Source organism: Dermochelys coriacea, chromosome 1 (assembly GCF_009764565.3).
Source record: "Dermochelys coriacea isolate rDerCor1 chromosome 1, rDerCor1.pri.v4, whole genome shotgun sequence".
NCBI classification, from domain to species: Eukaryota; Metazoa; Chordata; order Testudines; family Dermochelyidae; genus Dermochelys; species Dermochelys coriacea.
This window is the reverse complement of record NC_050068.2, coordinates 229,342,711-229,362,112: the sequence shown is the minus strand read 5'-3', so window position 1 is coordinate 229,362,112 and position 19,402 is coordinate 229,342,711. Positions and strand designations below refer to the sequence as shown.

Here is a 19,402-nt window from a genome sequence, read left to right as displayed (position 1 = left end):
TCTCATTTTTAAGAATGGCTTTGAAATATGTTGCCTTACAAACATTGTTCCTTGGGACTTGCTGAAAGATAACAACCATTAAAACATAGTCTCCCCTTCATATTTAAGAAACATCAGAGAGCAGCAATGTTCAAGTTGACTCAAAAGCTGCCTTATGCATGTTTCTAAAGCTTTTCTATATCCTTACCTCTTTAAGCTGGAGCAGAGTGTTATGAAATAGGACATTGGACTGGATCCAAGGTTTAGGTGGATCCGGGCTAATCTGGCTATTCAGTTCTTGTTGGTTGGACAATAATGTTATCTAAAAGGGCTTAGCTCAAACTACAAAAATATACAAGTGTTGATTCTCTGAATATCCTCCCTGTATAAAAAGATGACTGCCTCCTTTTGACCTATTCTTCCCAGTAAAGATTCTATAACAAGCTCTTGCATTCTTGTTTGCAGGGAGATGGAAGTGAAAAATTAAATATGTCTGTGTCAAGGTGGAAACTTTCTTGAGGACTCCAAATGTTTGACTGCAAATTTTTGCTTGGGACAGCAAAACTAGAGCCGGCCCTGGTCAGGAAGAGGAGATTTAGCTTGCTAATTTATGGAGTCAGAGATTTTATAATTAAGGCCCCAATTCTGCAAATACTTATGCACATCCCTAAGTGTTTCCCAGTGAGGCGCCTGACGCTGTAAGACTGTTGCTATTATAAGCCTCATTTAACACACAACCACCATACTGAAATTCCTCTCTGCTTGAAACTTTATGAATGTGCTCTCTTGTGGGATGGTGATTGGTAATCAAGCAAGACCTTTTTCGGATATGAGAATTCTGGATAGATGTGTAGAGAATTTTCACATCTTGAAAAGATGGATTTTTCTGGTAACATCCTATCAAATATGGGATATTGTAGAAATTCCAAAATGATTTATTTTAAGAGTTCGTGCATAGGAGTCTTTTGAGAAGGCTTGCTGGTGAAATTTGTAGCCATTTGCCTTGAATAGTTTAACCTTGGAGCTGGGTGGTTTTTGTAGTCTGGTTCAGAAGAATTTAGCAGCATCACATACACCTGACATTCCAAACCAATAAACAGTATCTCTTAAACAAAAATTCTGAGAACATTTTTTAATATTGCAGAACTATTCTACAAGATTAGTTATGTTTTCTAAAAATGTACCTGAAGAAATAAGAAGTTTAAGGTTTTTACAGCAATGTTAGCTTGAATGTGTTTCATCCTTTGTCACTAATATTAAGCTCTAAGATTAGAAAACATTACATATGTGGAACATGGCTAAGTTAGAGGTGCAAGACAAAATACCAAAATTGGCAGTTGGACTTGGTGGGATCAGGTGTAGAACCTCAACCACTTCTTAAACTCACATTTTTAAAATGACTAGCTCTTAAGATAGTATCATTTTTTAAAGGTTTTTAGAGTGTTAAGGTTTACTTGCAATTTTTTCCTTTCTAGTTGTTTGTGGAGCTTTTTTATAATAATAGCCTGAAATAGTTTTTTCTGAAAGTCTAACATCTTTTATAGTTAGTCAAGCGGTTACTTTATTGCCAAGGAACACAACTTTAGCTTCCAATCCTTAGAATTTCGTTTAAAGAGTTGATTTCATCTTGTGTTTTTCTTTTGTGGGAGAGTGCTGTAGGTGATTCTGGGATTGTGTCCCGTTCTGGTGAAGTGGAGGAAGCTCCAGCCTTGCCTGCTCTGTGCAGAGCAGAATTATGACCCAAAGCATGAGCAATTTCTTCTCTATTACTATACTTCAAGCAAATTTATTAACAGTATTCTAGTTTGTCAGAGAATTAGGAAGTATGTTGGCTTTAAAACTGCAATAAGGAAGCATATTTTTATACAAAATCAAAAAAATTAGCCTCTGTGCATATGCAGAGACAAACTACTGATTTTAAGTTCTATTTTAAAATCTTAGGTGCTATTTAACTAATACAGGGAGTTTGGTTTTGTAGAAATAGTTTGTCTGGCATTAAACGCTCCCTTTTTTTATTATTCTTTTCAGCGTTATGTTGATGGTGGAATCAGTGACAACTTACCTCAGTATGAATCTAAGAATACCATCACGATTTCTCCTTTCTCTGGGGAGTGCGATATCTGCCCAAAGGGGAACTCTGCAAACTTCCATGAAATGAATGTTACTAATACCAGCATTCAGTTCAGCTTAGGGAACCTTTACCGTCTAACACAAGCACTCTTTCCACCAGAACCCAAGGTAATACATGTCCTCTTACATGGTTCATAATAGAATGTTTTGCATTTAAAGGCCAAAATTGTTGCGGAAGCAGTTAGTGGCAAGGATCTTAATTTAACATCTAGCCAAATAAGCTTTTCTGATGGCTTCTGGTGTTGCTTCTTTTCTTTCATCACTTCCATGAATACTTAATTTTTTTATGTTAGTTTTGCTTTTCAAGACTAACATAAAATATTTTGCTCTTGGGTTCCTGTGTTTACAGTTCTAGCACTGCAAGTTACTCTGTATAATCATTAGTGTACAAATCTAAAGTAGAGTGTGCAAGGTTATAGCCTGTTCATACCCAGTCACCAACCAGCACAGGCTTTGAAACTGATACTATTAAAGCTAAAGGTCTTCAAAAATCTGTTGATGCATGCATGATGCAGCCAGAACAGCTCAAAAGTGGTTATTGACCACCACAGAACTTGTTCTCTTTCTGAATGGGGACTGCTGAAAGTGTCTGGGGATGGGAGGTACTAGAGAAAAAAGATGGTGTTTTAATAATCAAATACCTGATAACTTTGGATGCTTTCAAATCAATTTTTTTCTTGCTAGTTGCGAACGAATATTCTTGTAGGTGATGTTTATCTATATTTTGTTGTTAAACTTTTCTGCTTACATAGGCTTTAAACATTCTGTTTCTTTTTTTGTTTGTTTGTCTACGACTTTGAAAATGTGCAATACTAGGTGACCTTGTGGTCCAGCGGTAATACCGGTCATCTGGGACACCCAAGTTTGGGATTAATCATGAAATTCAGCCTCCCTGGGAGAATTGCAGAATTGGCTCTCTTTAGTTTTCAGAAGTGGCAAGGGGAGGGAGTTGAGAGGGGTGATCTGTGTGTCTGATCAAAAAGCTACTTAGGGAGACAGTAAGGAAAGAAGTTTTTTACAAGCTTAATATGTTTATTTGATGCTCTGGTACAACTGGAAAAGCACTGTTATAAGTTTAGCAATATCTTGATCAATGGCATATGTTTGCAAGTTGAAAGATGTCTTCATCTAGGTATCGTCACAGCAGATGTGAATTCATCACTTCAAAACTTTTATTATAGTTTGACAATCTTAAGGTCATGGGAATTGTCTTCCTCATATGACTAGTTTTAAGTGAATACAGCAGCCGTTCGCTCTGTAAACTGGTGGTTTTCACTTTGAATCTTCCTTCTGATGGCTGACTGACTTGCTGTACCCTGTGTTTGCAGGTACTAGGAGAAATCTGTGAACAAGGATATTCAGATGCACTTAGATTTTTGAAAGAAAATGGTATGTTAAATTTGTTTGTCATTATTAATACTTAATGTGACTCTCTACTTACTATTTTTTTTTTGGCAGGTTAAAACAAAGCTCCTTTGAGACAAAGTGAAGGTCATCATGAAAAGATAACAAGAAGTTTAGTTCAGCCATTCAGTAGGCAATAATCATTTAATAGTAATTTACTTGAGCAATTTTATTAAGTTAGTGAAATTGCTGTCCTCATGCTGTTGTGTGAGGTCCTACCTTAAGTCTGATTTCCTACAGTCTGATTCTCTACTGTCTTTCATACCTGTGCAAAGGGGGGGGGGGTGTAAAATGACACCAATTAAGAGTGATAGACTGTTTTACCCACTTTGCACAGATGTAAATGACTATTCAAAGACACAAATATTGTAAAAGTGGAGTAAAGGAATGGGTGTACTTTTGAGGAATATGAGAACATGAAATTGGGAGGCTTTCATAATCAAGAGCCTGATTGTCTTGTAACTTCCCACTGAACTTCAGATCTGTCTGCAAAGTCAGAGAAATAGAGCCTATAGTCTTGTTCATGGAATAAGAAAATTTATTGACTGTAGCATTCTTAAATCTATTTGTTGGGACTTAAATATGCGTCTGTCTCTTAGAAATGTAACCTGGAAAATTTTTTTGGGTGCTAGATAAAATACTGGGGGGTTATGGTTGAACAGAAATAAGATACTTGAAAATGAGATTAGAAAATTTAAGATTTTCAGTGGCACTGGTATCCTAACATGGTCAATAAGCCTCTGAAGTTGTATAATTTAATGTATTTCTAAATGTAGAGGTTGAGTGTTAAGATATGTTGATACAAGCAACATGTTCAAAATATGACATTTTGTATTCATAAAAAAGATGGAAAATCTAGATTCTGGTAGGAGAGTTCCAAGATAAGTGGTGAATGAATTGCTTCTGGTCTGTGATGTGTTTTGACAGCATTATTTCTGTACTATATCTGATATTTTAAATTGACATTGTTGCTCTTATAACTGTCATCTGTAGTGGCAAGTGATTGTCCCCTTCCTTATGTAGGCCTTCTCTGCACTAGAAAAACAGATGGGCCAGCCACTGTTTGGACACTGTTGCTTCCCTGTAACATACCATGCATCCACAAACACAATAGGTCCCAACAGTGCATAGTCAGTCATGCTACCACTTGGCTTACACTTGCTCTGAGCAGTTGCAAATCACTACCACATCATCTACCAGCTTGTCAGTCTCCGTTGGTGCACTGTTGATATATATATCATGTGCTAGTACATCAACTCTATTTGTGCAGTTGGCCCTCCCAGTGTATTCCCAGAATGCTCCTGCACACATGCAAAAATAGAAAAAATGTGAAATAGGATGCCTTGTATGGATGCATTGCACTATGGCAATTTGCATCAATATAGCTGTGTAGTATAGGCGTAGCCAAATACATTCATTCCCTTACTGTAACTGCTTTGCTGTATGTAAGAGTTCCAATTCCATGAAGAATTTTCTGCTTGCGAACTTGGTGTTGAAGTTGAAGTAAGTTAATTAGATCTTTAAGAAACAAACAAAAGGTTGGTTAACAATGATCTGATACCATTAACAATTGATCAAAATAACAGTAAGTATATATGGAAACCAGAAGTCTTCCCGTGAATTATTACAGTAACAAAATCCCCCACACCCTCCAAAAAAAATCATTCCTCAATCATTATCTTCCTCCTGAAAATCTGCCTATAGTTGAAATTACTGAATGTTATCAAAATTGGATACCTTTTAATAAAAACTTCTCTATATATTTAGTTTCACTTCAGCTGAGAATTTTCACAAATCTACATTATATACTGTTGCTTTTAGTTTTCCAGCAGTACCTGTAAGTGCAATATGCATTATATTGTCACCTAATTAAGTTTTGCAGCTCTTGTATGCAAATAGAAATACTGCATAAACAATGGCTTACTTTTGCTGCTCTTTTAGAAATTGAGAACTCAAAGAACATTTTTGGATACTTAATTTTGCTCTCAATAGCTACCACTATTTTCAGAAAGAACTTTGCTAGATGTTTTGGCAGTAAGATATGGAAAATATGCATCTGTACCACCTTATATTGGGCACTCATCAGTTTCTCAGGATAAACAGTTGGGCTCAGTCAATACTTGGATACACCTTGAAAGTGTTGTAGATACAATAAGTAGCACTAGGTCCTTTGGGAGCTTGTGTCCCAAAGTCGCAGTAGTTCCTTTGGGAGCTCGTGTCCCAAAGTAGAGTGCAGTGGCATTGACTCTCAGATGAGATGTAAAATCAAAGTGCTGGATCTTTAAAAAACTTATGGCACGTTTTGCAAGCGTAGACGGAAACAGGTGTGCAGCAGACACCACTGATTTGGTTGACTTAATATACCCCCTATACACACATGTACATCATTTGAAAGCTTATTATGTCTCTCTTAAAATGAGGTATGATGTGGACCTGATGTATACTGTGGTTTCTTTTTTGCATGCTCTTAACTGATGGATTCTTTCAGCTTGAGCTTCAAGCTGATGCCCTAGTTCAGCTTTGGCTGGCTTTCTCATTGTTCCATCAGCATGGAAGAGGGACAGAGGCACAGGTCCTATTGGGTGACCTAACCTTTTCCATTGAAATATCATCTCTGCATCTTGCTAAAGAAAGGGCTCTGTAGAAAACAATTTCTATATTGATAGCTGCTGTGATTGTTCCTACCTTGCCAGATTTAAATTTGGTCTTCTTGGCCATGTCAACAAATGTTTTGATGCCAGATTTCTTGACTGGATTGAGGAAGCTATGTGTCCCATTAGAATCAAGTGCACCTCTTACAAATCTCTCCATTTGTTCTTCACCAAGATCTGCTGTTTTTAGTAGAGACTCTTGCACAACTGATATTACATGCAATCCAGTAAATATGTTGATGGTCACCTGTTGATGAGATTAAGGGTCAGATGGGTTTGTCATATTGTTAATGACATGGTTGATGAGAGTTGTAACATGGTCTTCATTCCTATTCACTGCAGAGGCAAGGACTTGTTTGCAGACTTTGTTTTCACTACTTCTTGTTAGCCCACGTTTTTCTCTCCTAGCTTTTGCATAGTCATAATATGAAACTGTATTGTCATCTCTAACATAAACACTGACCTGTGCATAAGTGTCATAGAATTAAAAAGCTAATTTCTAGAATATTTTGAAGGGTAATATTGCATGCATAGGCAATTATATATTAAAACCTTCTACCAGGCAGACTAATGCTACATTGCATCGAGAAAAATTACATTAGGAATTCACATACATTTATAATTTAGCCACTATGCCAGAGATGGGCAAACTATGGCCTGCAGGCCACATCCAGCCCGCGGGACCGTTCTGCCCGGCCCCTGAGCTCCTGGCCCAGAAGCTAGGTCCTGGCCCCTGCCCTGCTGTTCCCCTTCCCCCGCAGCATAAGCTCACTACATAGCTACAGAGCCTCGGCCTGACCCAGTGCTCTGTGCTGCGCGGTGCGTGGCTGGCTCCAGCCAGGCGGCATAGCTGCCTGTCCTGGGTGCAGCCACACTGCCAGCCACCAGTGCTCCAGGCAGTGTGGTAAGGGGCAGGGAGCAGTGGAGGTTGAATGGAGGGCAAGGGAATTCGGGGGGGTGGTCAGGGGCTGGGGGTGTGGATAGGGGTCGGGGCGGGGAACGGGGGTTGAATGGGGGCAGGAGTCCCGGGGGACAGTCAGGAAGGAGAGGATGGGTTGGATAGGGTGGCGGGAGGCAGTCAGGAGCAGGGGTTCTGGGGGCAGTCAGGGGACAGGGAACGTGGAGGGGTGTATGGGGGGGAGTCAGGAATGAGAGGAGGGGTTGGATGGGGTGGCAGGAGTCAGTCAGGGGTGGAGGTTTCGGGGGCGGTTGGGACAAAATTATATTTTCCATATCATTTCGGAAACCCAATGCGGCTCTCAGGCCAAAAAGTTTGCCCACTGCTGCACTGTACAGTACAAACAGTGGTCAGACAACTGATTTTCTACTGCTGCACAACTTTCAGTGAGAGACTGATCTGGTTAGCAAATTTTACTTAAATATGGAAAAGAGTTATCACTTGTGATACTTGGACAGTTAAGAATATGCGATGTAAAACCATTTCATGTTCGGATACCCCACAACGTTGTATTTGCCATTTTTGCACGTGCTAAACAGCTCCATCATTCCGGGGGGGTGGGGAACTTGCCCAGGCAAAACGAATAAATTCCTTTTAATACATTGTTTAGTAGCTTTGACCAGTGAACACTGCATTAAGGAGTTGAACTTAACTGAAACAGTAAAAACTATAGTCATAGTCATGTTGCAGTGTTTCTGGAATGCAAAATATGGCATTTTCTCATTTTGGGTACTATTGCTTCACCTTGCCTGTAGGCTTATATTTGACAACTCCACATCATGCCGCCATTTAAATGGACATAAAATAAACTTGCAAATGATTTATGATGTGGATGTGTGTTGCATGGGTACATTAAACTCCAAAAATAAGGCCCCTTTTTGCAGAATTGCTACCCGCCTAAAGTGGTCCCATGCCTTTGCCAGGTTATGATATCAGTGATTGACTATATGTATTCCCTATGTAGATTCAGTTGACAGCTTTCATTTTTTGTTCATTTTCTATCCTAAAATGATATCTGATCCTGCAAAAGGTCTAAGGGTCTCATGTGAGCAAGGATTTTCAAGATCAGGCCCAGGCTTACTATTTTCTTTTAAAGTCCTGCATTTCACTTCTGGTAGATGCAGTGTTGCCTGTTTGTAAAGCAGAGGTTATTAACCAGGGGTCTGAGGCCCCCTGGGGGGCCATGAGCAGGTTTCAGGGGGGCCACCAAAATAAACCAGAGAGTTAGTCACTTGGCCCCAGGAAAGAAAGCCAAAGCCTGAGCCCCACTGCCCGGGCTGAAGTTGAAGCCTGCACCCTGCCGCATGGGGATGAAACCAACTTAGCTTTGTGGAGCTCCCCGTGGCGTGGAGCCTCAGGCAATTGCCCTGCATGCTATTCCCTAACACTAGCCCTGGCTTTTAATCTACTGGATTTGCAAAAAAACATTTTTTTGTGGCACAGGTGGGCCATGGAGTTTTTATAGCATGTTGGGGGTGGGGCTTAGAAAGAAAAAGGTTGAGAACACCGGTTGTAAAGGATTCTGGGACCTTTTGGATGACAGCTGTCGTAAATGTAAGTTCTTACTTTCTTATTTTCCCAGATATTCTTAATGATTCAGTTTATGTCGACTTGTCCTTAAAGAAAAACTCTCAGGAACTCATAGAGGACACTGACTTTACAAACAAGAAAACTATTCTAGAGAGGAAGGGCACAGAGGAGATATTGAAGGCAAAAATGCTTAGTAACCAGCTAAAGCTAAACACGTGGCCATTGGATGAAAGAATTTTTGAGCATCTACCTCCTAGACTTCGTAAAGGTATAGGCTTGGGAATATCTTCCAATAAGTTTGAATGCCAGTAATGTTTTTATAAATGACTTTAACTAGTTCTCATCTTGACAATATCTTCTGATAAGAGACAATACAAAATTATCTTGCATAAGATGAAATGAGCTGTAGCTCATGAAAGCTTATGCTCACATAAATTTGTTATCTTATGCAAAAAGAAAAGGAGTACTTGTGGCACCTTAGAGACTAACAATGTAAAATCTACTGTAGTTTTTAATTGATTAAAGTAACCCAGAGCAGTTCTTTAAATAGAATTATAATGTATGATCACATAAGAAAAATAAAGCTGTATTTGGCTTCAGAAACTGGCAAGATAGAAGCTAGTTTCATAAGTCACTTAACTGTAGTTTAATAGAGCATAACTGAGGTGTAGTGCCATAAACAGATTAGTTTTGTAAATATATTTATAATAACTAGGGCTGTCAAATGATTAAAAAAATTAATCGCATGATTAAACAATAATGAATACCATTTATTTAAATATTTTTGATGTTTTCTACATTTTCAAATATATTGATTTCAATTACAACACAGAATATAAAGTGTAGTACAGTGCTCACTTTATATTTATTTGATAACAAATATTTGCACTGTAAAAAACAAAAGAAATAGTGTTTTTCAATTCGCTTAATGCAAGTACTGAAGTGCAGTCTCTTTATCATGAAAGTGAACTTACAAATGTAGAATTATGTACAAAAAATTAAAAATGTAAAACTGTAGAGCCGACAAGTCCAATCAGTCCTACTTCTTGTTCAGCCAGTCGCTCAGACAAATAAGTTTGTTTACATTTGCAGGAGATAATGCTGCCCACTTCTTGTTTACAATGTCACCTGAAAGTGAGAACAAGTGTTTCCATGGCACTGTTGTAGCCAGAGTCACAAGATATTTACATACCAAATGCCCTAAAGCTTCAGATGTTCCCTTCATACTTCAACGACCATTCCAGAGGACATGCATCCATGCCGATGACAGGTTCTGCTCCATAATGATCCAAAGGAGTGCAGACTGACATGTTCATTTTCATCATCTGAGTCAGATGCCACCAGCAGAAGGTTGATTTTCTTTTTTGGTGGTTCGGGTTCTGTAGTTTCCACATTGGAGTGTTGCTCTTTTAAGGCTTCTGAAAGCATGCTCCACACCTCGTCCCTTTCAAATTTTGGAAGGCACTTCAGATTCTTAAACCTTGGATCAAGTGCTGTAGCTATCTTTAGAAATTTCACATTGGTACCTTTGCATTTTGTCAAATCTGCAGTGAAAGTGTTCTTAAAACAAACAACATGTGCTGGGTCATCATCCAAGACTGCTGTAACATGAAATATATGACAGAATGCAGTTAAAACAGAGCAGAAGACATACAGTTCTCCTCCAAAGAGTTCAGTCACAAATTTAATTAACACTTTTTGTATTTTAACAATCGTCATCAACATGAAAGTATGTCCTCTGGAATGGTGGCTGAAGCATGAAGGGGTATACGAATGTTTAGCATATCTGGAACGTAAATATCTTGCAGTGCCAGCTACAAAAGTGCAATGCAAAAACATCTGTTTTCACTTTCCAGGTACGGTGACCAGATGTCCAGATTTTATAGGGACAGTCCCAATATTCACAGCTTTTTCTTATATAGGTGCCTATTACCGCCTATCCCCGTCCCGATTTTTCACATTTGCTATCTGGTCACCCTATTTCCAGGTGACATTGTAAATAATAAGCAGGCTGCATTATCTCCTGTAAATGCAAACAAACTTGTTTGTCTGAGCGATTGGCTGAACAAGAACTAGTACTGAGTAGACTTGTAGGCTCTAAAATTTTAAATTGTTTTGTTTTAGAGTGCAGTTATGTAACAAAAAAAAAATCTACATTTGCCCTTTCACGATAAAAAGATTGCACTACACCATTTGCATGAGGTGAATTGAAAAATACTATTTCTTTTATCATTTTTAGAGTGAAAATATTAGTAATCAAAAATAATATAAAGTGAGCACTGTACAGTTTGTATTTTGTGTTGTACTTGAAATCAATATATTTGAAAATGTAGAAAAACATCCAAAAATATTTAATAAATTTCACTTGGTATTCTATTGCTTAACAGTGCGATTAAAACTGTGATGAATCACAATTTAATTTTTTAAAATTGCAATTAATTATTTTGAGTTAATCACAAGTTAACTGCAATTAATCGACAGCTCTAATAATAACCACGGTAACATGGTTTGAACAATCCTATGTGAGAAGTATTTCAAATACCTTACAAATTAAATCTTTAATCACTAATATTTTAATTATAATTCTTTAACTAAAATAAGAACTTGAAGTCATCATCAAAACTAATGACTAAATGACTTTTCTAATGACTAAATAAAACCCTTACGTTTCAGAGAACAAAACTTAACAGGTATGTACACTAAACATTTCTGGGTTAATGTCTCTAAATTTACCTTAGGTTAGCTAGGTGCCTATAGACCATGACCAGCAATTTAAAGCCTAAAATATGTGACTTGTGACTTAGGAAAACAAGTAAATTACATAAAGAAACACGAAAATTGTGAAAGCTGAGTTGTTTGATAGACAAAACACAAAACTGGAATTTGGGAAAAAGTGGGTGCTATTGCCAGCTCTATTATGGACGTTAGGTGACTTGTCCATGTTCCCATTCCAAATGTGCTTGATTTTAATCAGTCGGTAAAATAGGGATGCTGACTTTTAGCCATCTTTGTAATGTAATCTGAGGTCTATAGTTAAAAGCAAATAGAAGGGCTAAGTACTATTATAACTTTTCTCTGTAGTGTGATGCATTTTAAATAGAAAAAGCTTGTTTTAGCACTAATATTTTGTGACATAGGGCTTGTCTAAATGTCTAACATGTTAGTTCACAGTAAGCTAGGGTGTAAATGTATCCCTCATTAGTGTGCCACCCACTAAATGTGTTGCCATGCACTATAAGTTCCCTAAAACAGGAGTTGATCAAAGCACATTAGAAAACTTTTAGTGTGTGTCAGCAAGGTCTACATAGACACTTAGTGCGCAGCATGCAAGTGCGGAGTAGATTTACACCCTAGCTTGCCACAAACTAAGTGTTCATTCAGTTAACGTTACTTGTCAATTGTGCTTCAATATTAATTACCCTTATAGAATACTAAAAGACATCACCATACCTAGAATAACTTGTTTGAACAGTAAATTTAAAAACAAAAATGTATTCTAAAGGCTGTTTTAAAAAATCCTTATTTTCCAGCATTACAAGACGCTTGTAAAGAGAAGAGTGGGTTTTATGCACAGCTCTCTAAACTCTTACCAATGCGAGTGATGTCTTATCTGATACTGCCATATACACTGCCAGTGGAGTCTGCCTATTCTGTTGCTTTAAGGTGAGGTTCTATTTAAGAACTAGAACCCATACTTCCAGCTCATTAAGACTTCTTTTATTCTTTTTCATTAATTATTTGTATAGTCATGACTAACAAGCTAGCAGTCTATTAAGTGTTCTGAAATGCACTGAAGACTCGACTTTGAGTTCTAGAACTGTCTCTAGCATGTATGTAAATTGTAGCTTATGTTCCCTTCCCCATATTGCTTCATCTTAGAGATGTTTTCTGCGCACAACTAAGTCTCTTTAATAAAAGCTTGCTAACAGAAAGATGGATAGAAAAATGGAGAAAAGGGGAGATTTCTAGAATTCCATATGTATTTAGTCTTTTTAATGTATGACGTATCTTTTAATTGACTGATTTTAAAAAAAATTCTAATATCTAAGCAACATCTAAAAAAAGAGAGTTCTATATTTAAAGACTGTTTGAAAAATTAAGGATTTATTTTGCTCGTAAGTGTCTCTTCAACAAGGGAGAAACTGATTAGACACAAAATAGGTCAGAAAGGCTCAGGTTTCTGTTTGTTTTGTTTTGTTCATTTGCTAACTTTTTTCAGTTATAGTAATCAACTATAGCAGGTACAATGCCCTTTTAATGTGCTACCCATAGCAAAATATAACAATTTCATTTACACTGCTTCGTTCTCTGGTGATAATTAACCTGTATCCAGTGTCACTTATGTTGTAATCACTTAAAAACCACATCAAAAATCTTTGTAGTAATGCAGTCGGAATTGCACTAAGAGTTTGTTTACATGGTGCATGCCAGCTGGGGTGTAAATTCTAGGGGGCACACTAGCATGTCATGCACTAAAAGTTCTCTAGTGCAAGCGGGCATAGTCCTGTTTCAAAAAGTATTATGTCAGTGCTCGCTAGGGAGCTTTCAGTGTGTACCAGCAAGATCCTCACTGACAGTTATTATGCAACACACTGGTGCGCATTAGAATTTACACCCTGATCGGTGTATACCATGTGGGCAAGCCCTTACATCTCATACAAACTTATTTATTGGGGTAGAATTCTACCCTGGGAGTCAAAACACGTTCTACAACCCGTAGCTTGTGTACCTCTGACATAAGACAAAGAAATGAAGTTTTCCTGAGGACCTAAACTCTGTACTAGGATGGAGGACGTCCCAGTGCCTAAACTGCAGATTCTCATCACAATAACTCTCTACAGAAAATACTGGAAGGGATTAGGAAGGAAATATACAGCTAAAAGTTCTTCTTTGAGTAATGGTCCCTATATGTATGCCACACATGGATACGCATGCACACCATGTGCCTGAGTCTGGAAATTCTTCAAAGCAGTCTCCATTGGCCCGCACATGCACAGTAGCTTTCCTAGTGCTCCTGGCTCAGGGTACAGGAGGCAGTGCGAATAGACGCTTCCCCAGGTCCTTCTTACTGCTACATAGCCTGAGCCAGAATTGTGTCCTCCTTCATGTCGTTGCATTACCTATAAAGAAAATATTTGTAAATAGTTATAGTCTTAGATTAATAGTTAGTAGTTAAAAAGTTTATAGTATAGAGTAGTTTGTTTCCCCTCCTCAGCACCGGGACCATATCAAGAAATGCATCCCCTGCCCTCGATCCTTCTCTATCAGTGATGAACATCAATGCTGACTGTACTGTCTAGGTGAGGCATGTGTCTCTGCAAAGTGTAGCATCTGTCACTCCTTCCCACTCAGAACTCAAGAAGCCCAGGAGTTTTGCCTATGGAAGTACCGGATGGAGAAGGCTATGAGACTGCTTTGTGACCTGGGGCAGGGAGATCCCTCTGTACATCAGCCTCCGCTGCCTACCCATGCTCCTCCAAGTACATGCCTTGCAGCAGAGCCTTAACATGTAAGCCCAAGAACTCCTCTTTTAGGGCTCCCCGTGAGTAAAGGGCACTGTTATGACAAGGATAGATCACCATTTAGGATCATCCATAAGAAACATGTTTTTGCCCTGAGCTGGTCCAGATCATATGATATATCATGAATGGTACCTAAGGAGCCGGCTCCAATGAATGAAAACTGACTGAACAGAATTCAATCTAAGACTTCTACATTTGGGGTCCGCGAACCACAGGTTGAATTTCCAAAGGGGTCTGCATCTCCATTCAAAAATGTTTAGGGGTCCACAAATGAAAAAACATAGTATAGAGCAGTAGTTTTCATTCTCCTGTCCCTGCAGACTTCAGATCTCTCTATTTGTTTGCTATGAGTAGACCTAACTGCGATTAGTGCCTTTCTTCCTCTGTCTTTACTCACCCAACTACAGTACAATTCATGAAAGGCCTGATCAGGACCTTCCCAGCAGTGCTTAAACCTAGCCCTCAATAGGAACTTAACCTTGTCCTGTCCAGACTTTGTAGTCTGCCTTTTGAATCCATGGCAACTTGTACCATGTCCCACTTGTCCAGGAAAGTGGTACTCTTAGTAGCTATTATCTCAGCTAGGAGGATCAGGGAGTTCAGAGCCATCATGGCTGACTCTCCTTATATAGTGTTTCACAAAGAAAAGGTTTCTCTTTGATTATACCCCAAGTTTCTCCCTGAGATTGTTTCTGAGTTCCACATTTATAAAATGATAGTTACCTGTATTGTTCCTGAAATCCCACGCTTCCTCTAAAGACGAGAGACTCCTTGAAGTCCAGCCTGCCCTGGTATTTTATCTGCAAAGAACCAAACCATTTAGGAAATCACCGACACTCTTTATCACCATACCAGAGAAGTCGCATAGGCAAGCCATGTCCTCCCAGAAGATTTTGAAATAGGTCTCGGGATATATCTTAGAATGCTACAAGGTAGCAAACATTCCTCCCGCTAGAGGTGTCACACCTCACTCCACGCAAGCACAGGCTGCCTCCATGGCATCCCTATCGTATGTTCCACTGCAGGACACCTGCAGAGCAGGCACCTGGGGTTTGAGCCACATGTTCACAATGCATTATGCCCTCGTTCGTGCTTTGGCTGCAGATGCAGGGGTAGGATCGGGAGTATTACATGCATCTTTGCTACCAGTTTCCTCGCACCCCTCTCCATGCTGAACACTACTTTCCAATCACCCACGTGTGGAATACACATAGGGGCCATCACAGTTACTTACTACAACTCGAGGCTTCTCCAAGATGAGTGGTCCCTATCTGCATTCCTTCATCCCCTCTGCTTCAGATCCTGTTGGATTCGAGGTTAGAAAAGGAAGTGGAAAGATGTTGACCCCCACTGCCTCTTAATACCTTTGGCTGGGAGCACTAGGAGAGCTACTGCGCATGTGCGGGTCAGTGGACACTGATTTGAAGAATTTCCAGAGTCGGGCACATGGCACACAGGTGGAATACAGGTAGGGACCACACATCTCTAATAGTCTCTAGTTACGGTAAGCAACCTCCACATTAGCAGGGTGTGTGTGAAAGTTTGCATTCCAAACCTTTTATGGAACTTTCAACATAAATTCAGGTTTGCTGAAACACTTTATTTTTTGATGACTGCAGGTTAGTAGACTGGTTTCCCAATATCCCTGATGATTTTCAATGGATGCAGGGACAACTACGTCGGATTGTCAGTACAGTTTATTCTCAGGCAAGAAATAAGCTACTCAGTACATCCAGGTAAATCATTGTGGTGCTATGTGCAAACTGATGCATCTTTTACATTTATTTTGCCAGTCAAAACAAAACTTAGTGCAATTATTAATATTCTGTTGCAAGCATTTAGTAGATTATTTCAAGGGTAAGTAGAAATTTGTTTCACTTCTACCAAAGCCCTGTTCTCTCTGTATTACAGTATACTAAGGGATTGTTTTCCTGCTCTCTCTTCTTTAGACCTGATATTGATCACCAAGTTTGGTGATCAAGAGGTTTCTTCAGTAAATGGCTTCATGCTCTTTCCTCAGGACTGATAATAGCTGAGGCATTTGCAGCAGGGACTTCTAGTGCCTATTCTTCTAGATTCACCACTCTTTCCTGCCTCCAGCACCCCAGCTTCTTTCTTCTCTGTCTTTTCTCTGCTTCTGAAGATGGACTCCATCAAAAAAAAATTCCTTCAATAAGTTGATTTCTCCTCCACTGTGATGAACATCAGAGTGTTGGGAGTATCTTGAACTCCTTCATACTGTCTTTAGAGAGGGGTGGACAGCCCAGCTGGTATGGCCCTTTTGTCTCTGTCCACCACTGCTGGAGTGGAAATGTCAGACCAAGCAATTTCATCTATGCACAGGGATAAGGACTGCTGACTGGGAAGCAGGACGCTTGTGGGGAGGAAGAGGAAAATCCTGTCCCTACTGGGAGCTACTGAGAGATTCTGATAGCAAGTGGGGAAGTAAGCTGTGTTCTTCTTCGAGCGGTGTCCCTGTGGGTGCATCATTCTAGGTGTCGTTGTGTCCCTGCGCAGGAGATTGGAGATTTCTCGCAGCAGTACTCGGTTGGGGGAAGAGCATGCACACGAGTCATCTCGTGCAGCCATTGGCACCTCCTGTAGTGTGCGCACCCCCGACCGTCCCGTCAGTTCCTTCTCAATTGTCCTCGGCTGCAGGCGGAGCTCTGCGGCCCTGCTCTCTTTGATGCTTTCTGAAAGGAAAAAAAACCCGATAAGTTACATAGAAACTATGATAAGAAGTTCCTTTAGTTCCTCTTAGAGGATGGTTTTTTTTTTTTTGTTTTTTTTTTTTTTTTTTTTTTTTAAGAAAAAGGGAAGAAAGAAAACTTTTTCTCTGCTTAACTCCCCATTTTGGAAAAGTTTCTACAGTTTACCATTACAATTAACTCCCACCCTTACCTCTTGAGAGGCGGGAGAGGCTTAACTGCAGTCATGCCAGGCTTAACAGGATTTAAAAAGTGTGACTCCTGCCATGAACCGATGCCGGTCTCTGACGGCCATACATCCTGCATTCGCTGTCTGGGAAAAACTCGTATCTCCCAGAAATGTTTACATTGCACCAACTTAACAACAAGGGCAAGACGTGACAGGGATCTCCGCTTGAAAATGCTTCTGCTGGAGAAATCCCTCCAACCTTCACAAGAGATGCCCTCTGGGGAGTCTCATAAACTGAGATCCCTGAGCTCTGATAAGGCTCCGACTTCCAAAACTGTCAGGAAGTGAACCTTGGGCTCCTCTGGCACCGTCCCTCAGTGGACCCCTGCTGAGCCCCAACGCACAGCACTGGAGTTGAGACGTCAAGTCTCCTCCATGGCACCGACTACCCTGGTGCAGAGCATGGCACAGGCAGCAGCAGCGCAATCAATGCTGCCACCACCGGCACTGACCCAGGACTTGATGCTGCCTAACATACCAAACCTGGCACCCGTCAGTGCTCCAAAGGTCAACCGCAACCCCAAGGCAGGACCAGCGCAACTCCTGCATACTGAGGACATAGCAGTTTCTTCAGCACCGCAGTCACTACTGCTCGGCACCAAACACTCCCCGAGCTACATAGCACGGTATCATCCTTCATCTCCTGCACCACTCTCCATGCATAGTGGTGAGGAAGGAGACGTGCAGGACAACTGCTTCTCCTCTCAACGTTCATCCCCATCACTGATGAGACCTACATAGAACACTGTGAAGCCTAAGCCTCATCCCTCCGAGCATTCACAGCCCTAGTATGCACAGCACTGTCCTTGCCCATTACCACCTTACCCCATGCAATGTCCACAAACGGGTCCTTGGCCCACATATCAGAACCCCTATTCTGGTCCCCCTTCCCCAGCAACAAGAGATTCTAGAGTACACCCATCATTAACACACAGAGAAACCTCTGACCCCCCTGAGACAGAGATAGAGGATGAAGAGATACTATCGCAGGCAGAACTGGATAATTCACCACCTGCCCCACACTCATCTTCCGCACCAGATGAAGCGGTGACGGCATCTCCCCCTATGGCACCAGGTGAGCTGAAATAGTTCCAAGAACTCTTCAAAAAAGAGTCGCAAACAACCAAGAAATTGCCTTACATGAGGTGCAGGAGAAACAACATAAGTTGTTTAAAAATCTTACAACTAGCATCATCGACCAAGATTGCCCTCCCCATGGATGAGGCTATAATGGAGCCTGCAGAGGTAATATGGCAAACACCAGCATCGGCACCACCCACCAACAAAAGGGCTGACAGAAGATACTTTGTTCCAGCCAATGGCATGGAATTTTTGTTTTCACACCCTCAAGCCTGCTCTCTGGTAGTAGAGGCTGTTAATCAGCGCAGTAAACAGCCTCATTTCTGCTCCTCACTCTAAGATAAAGAACACAAGAGACTGGACTTCTTTGGGCGGAAAGTTTACTTATCAGCCACCCTTCTGCTTAGAGTTGCCAACTATTCTGCTCTACTAGCAAATTACGACTACTCTAACTATAGTAAAATACAAGAGCTCGTGGAGGACCTCCCTGAGCATAAACGTCCTCAACTCAACGCCATTATTAATGAGGGTCAGCACAGCACTGCAAGCCTCAATGGATGTAGTGGACACAGCTGCCCGAACAACCGCAACAGCTGTGGTTATGAGAAGAACATAATGGTTGCAGGCTTCGGGAATTCCAAAAGAACTACAACTAAAAGTGGAGGGCCTCCCCTTCAATAGGGATAAACTATTCTCGTCTCAAACGGACGATGTTCTCCATACCATGAAGGCCTCCCGAGCAATGCTGCGTACATTAGGCATACACCCACCGCCTGACAAACGCCCTCGCTTTACACCATGCCAGTCAACAACCATGATACTTCACTCAGAAGAGACCCAAACAACGGGATCAGAGACGATGAGTTCCACAGAACCAGGCCTTGTCCACCCGTCCATCTACATCTAAGCCACAATTTTGAAGTCTTGGTTGAGGGTATGCCCGACCTCCCCACACCTCTAGCGCCAACCGATGCCCCATCTCACAATCTTGGTCACCGCCTACACCCATTTTACCATGCCTGAGCTGTGATAACCACAGATCAATGGGTTTTGGAGATCATACAGTCTGGGTACACCATTCCTTTCACAGCCATCGCCCTTACCCTCCCCCCATCCCTGTCCCTCTTCAGGGACCCCTCTCACAAGCACCTTCTGCAACAGGAAATAGACTACCTCCTACTGCTGGGTGCTGTAGAACCAGTACCACATCA

At 40.6% G+C, this 19,402-nt stretch overlaps 1 protein-coding gene across 2 annotated transcripts in view; it reads left to right on the top strand.

Annotated features, from left to right (window-relative positions):
- LOC119847316 (patatin-like phospholipase domain-containing protein 2) overlaps positions 1–19,402 on the top strand; it is a 40,498-nt gene that overhangs the window by 15,005 nt on the left and 6,091 nt on the right. For both annotated transcript variants that reach the window (XM_038381991.2, XM_043515641.1), the window contains 5 exons: positions 2,008–2,217; positions 3,438–3,498; positions 8,705–8,920; positions 12,183–12,315; positions 15,794–15,910. In XM_038381991.2, the coding sequence (XP_038237919.1) occupies positions 2,008–2,217; positions 3,438–3,498; positions 8,705–8,920; positions 12,183–12,315; positions 15,794–15,910 (737 nt within the window). The remainder of the gene's footprint in view (positions 1–2,007; positions 2,218–3,437; positions 3,499–8,704; positions 8,921–12,182; positions 12,316–15,793; positions 15,911–19,402) is intronic.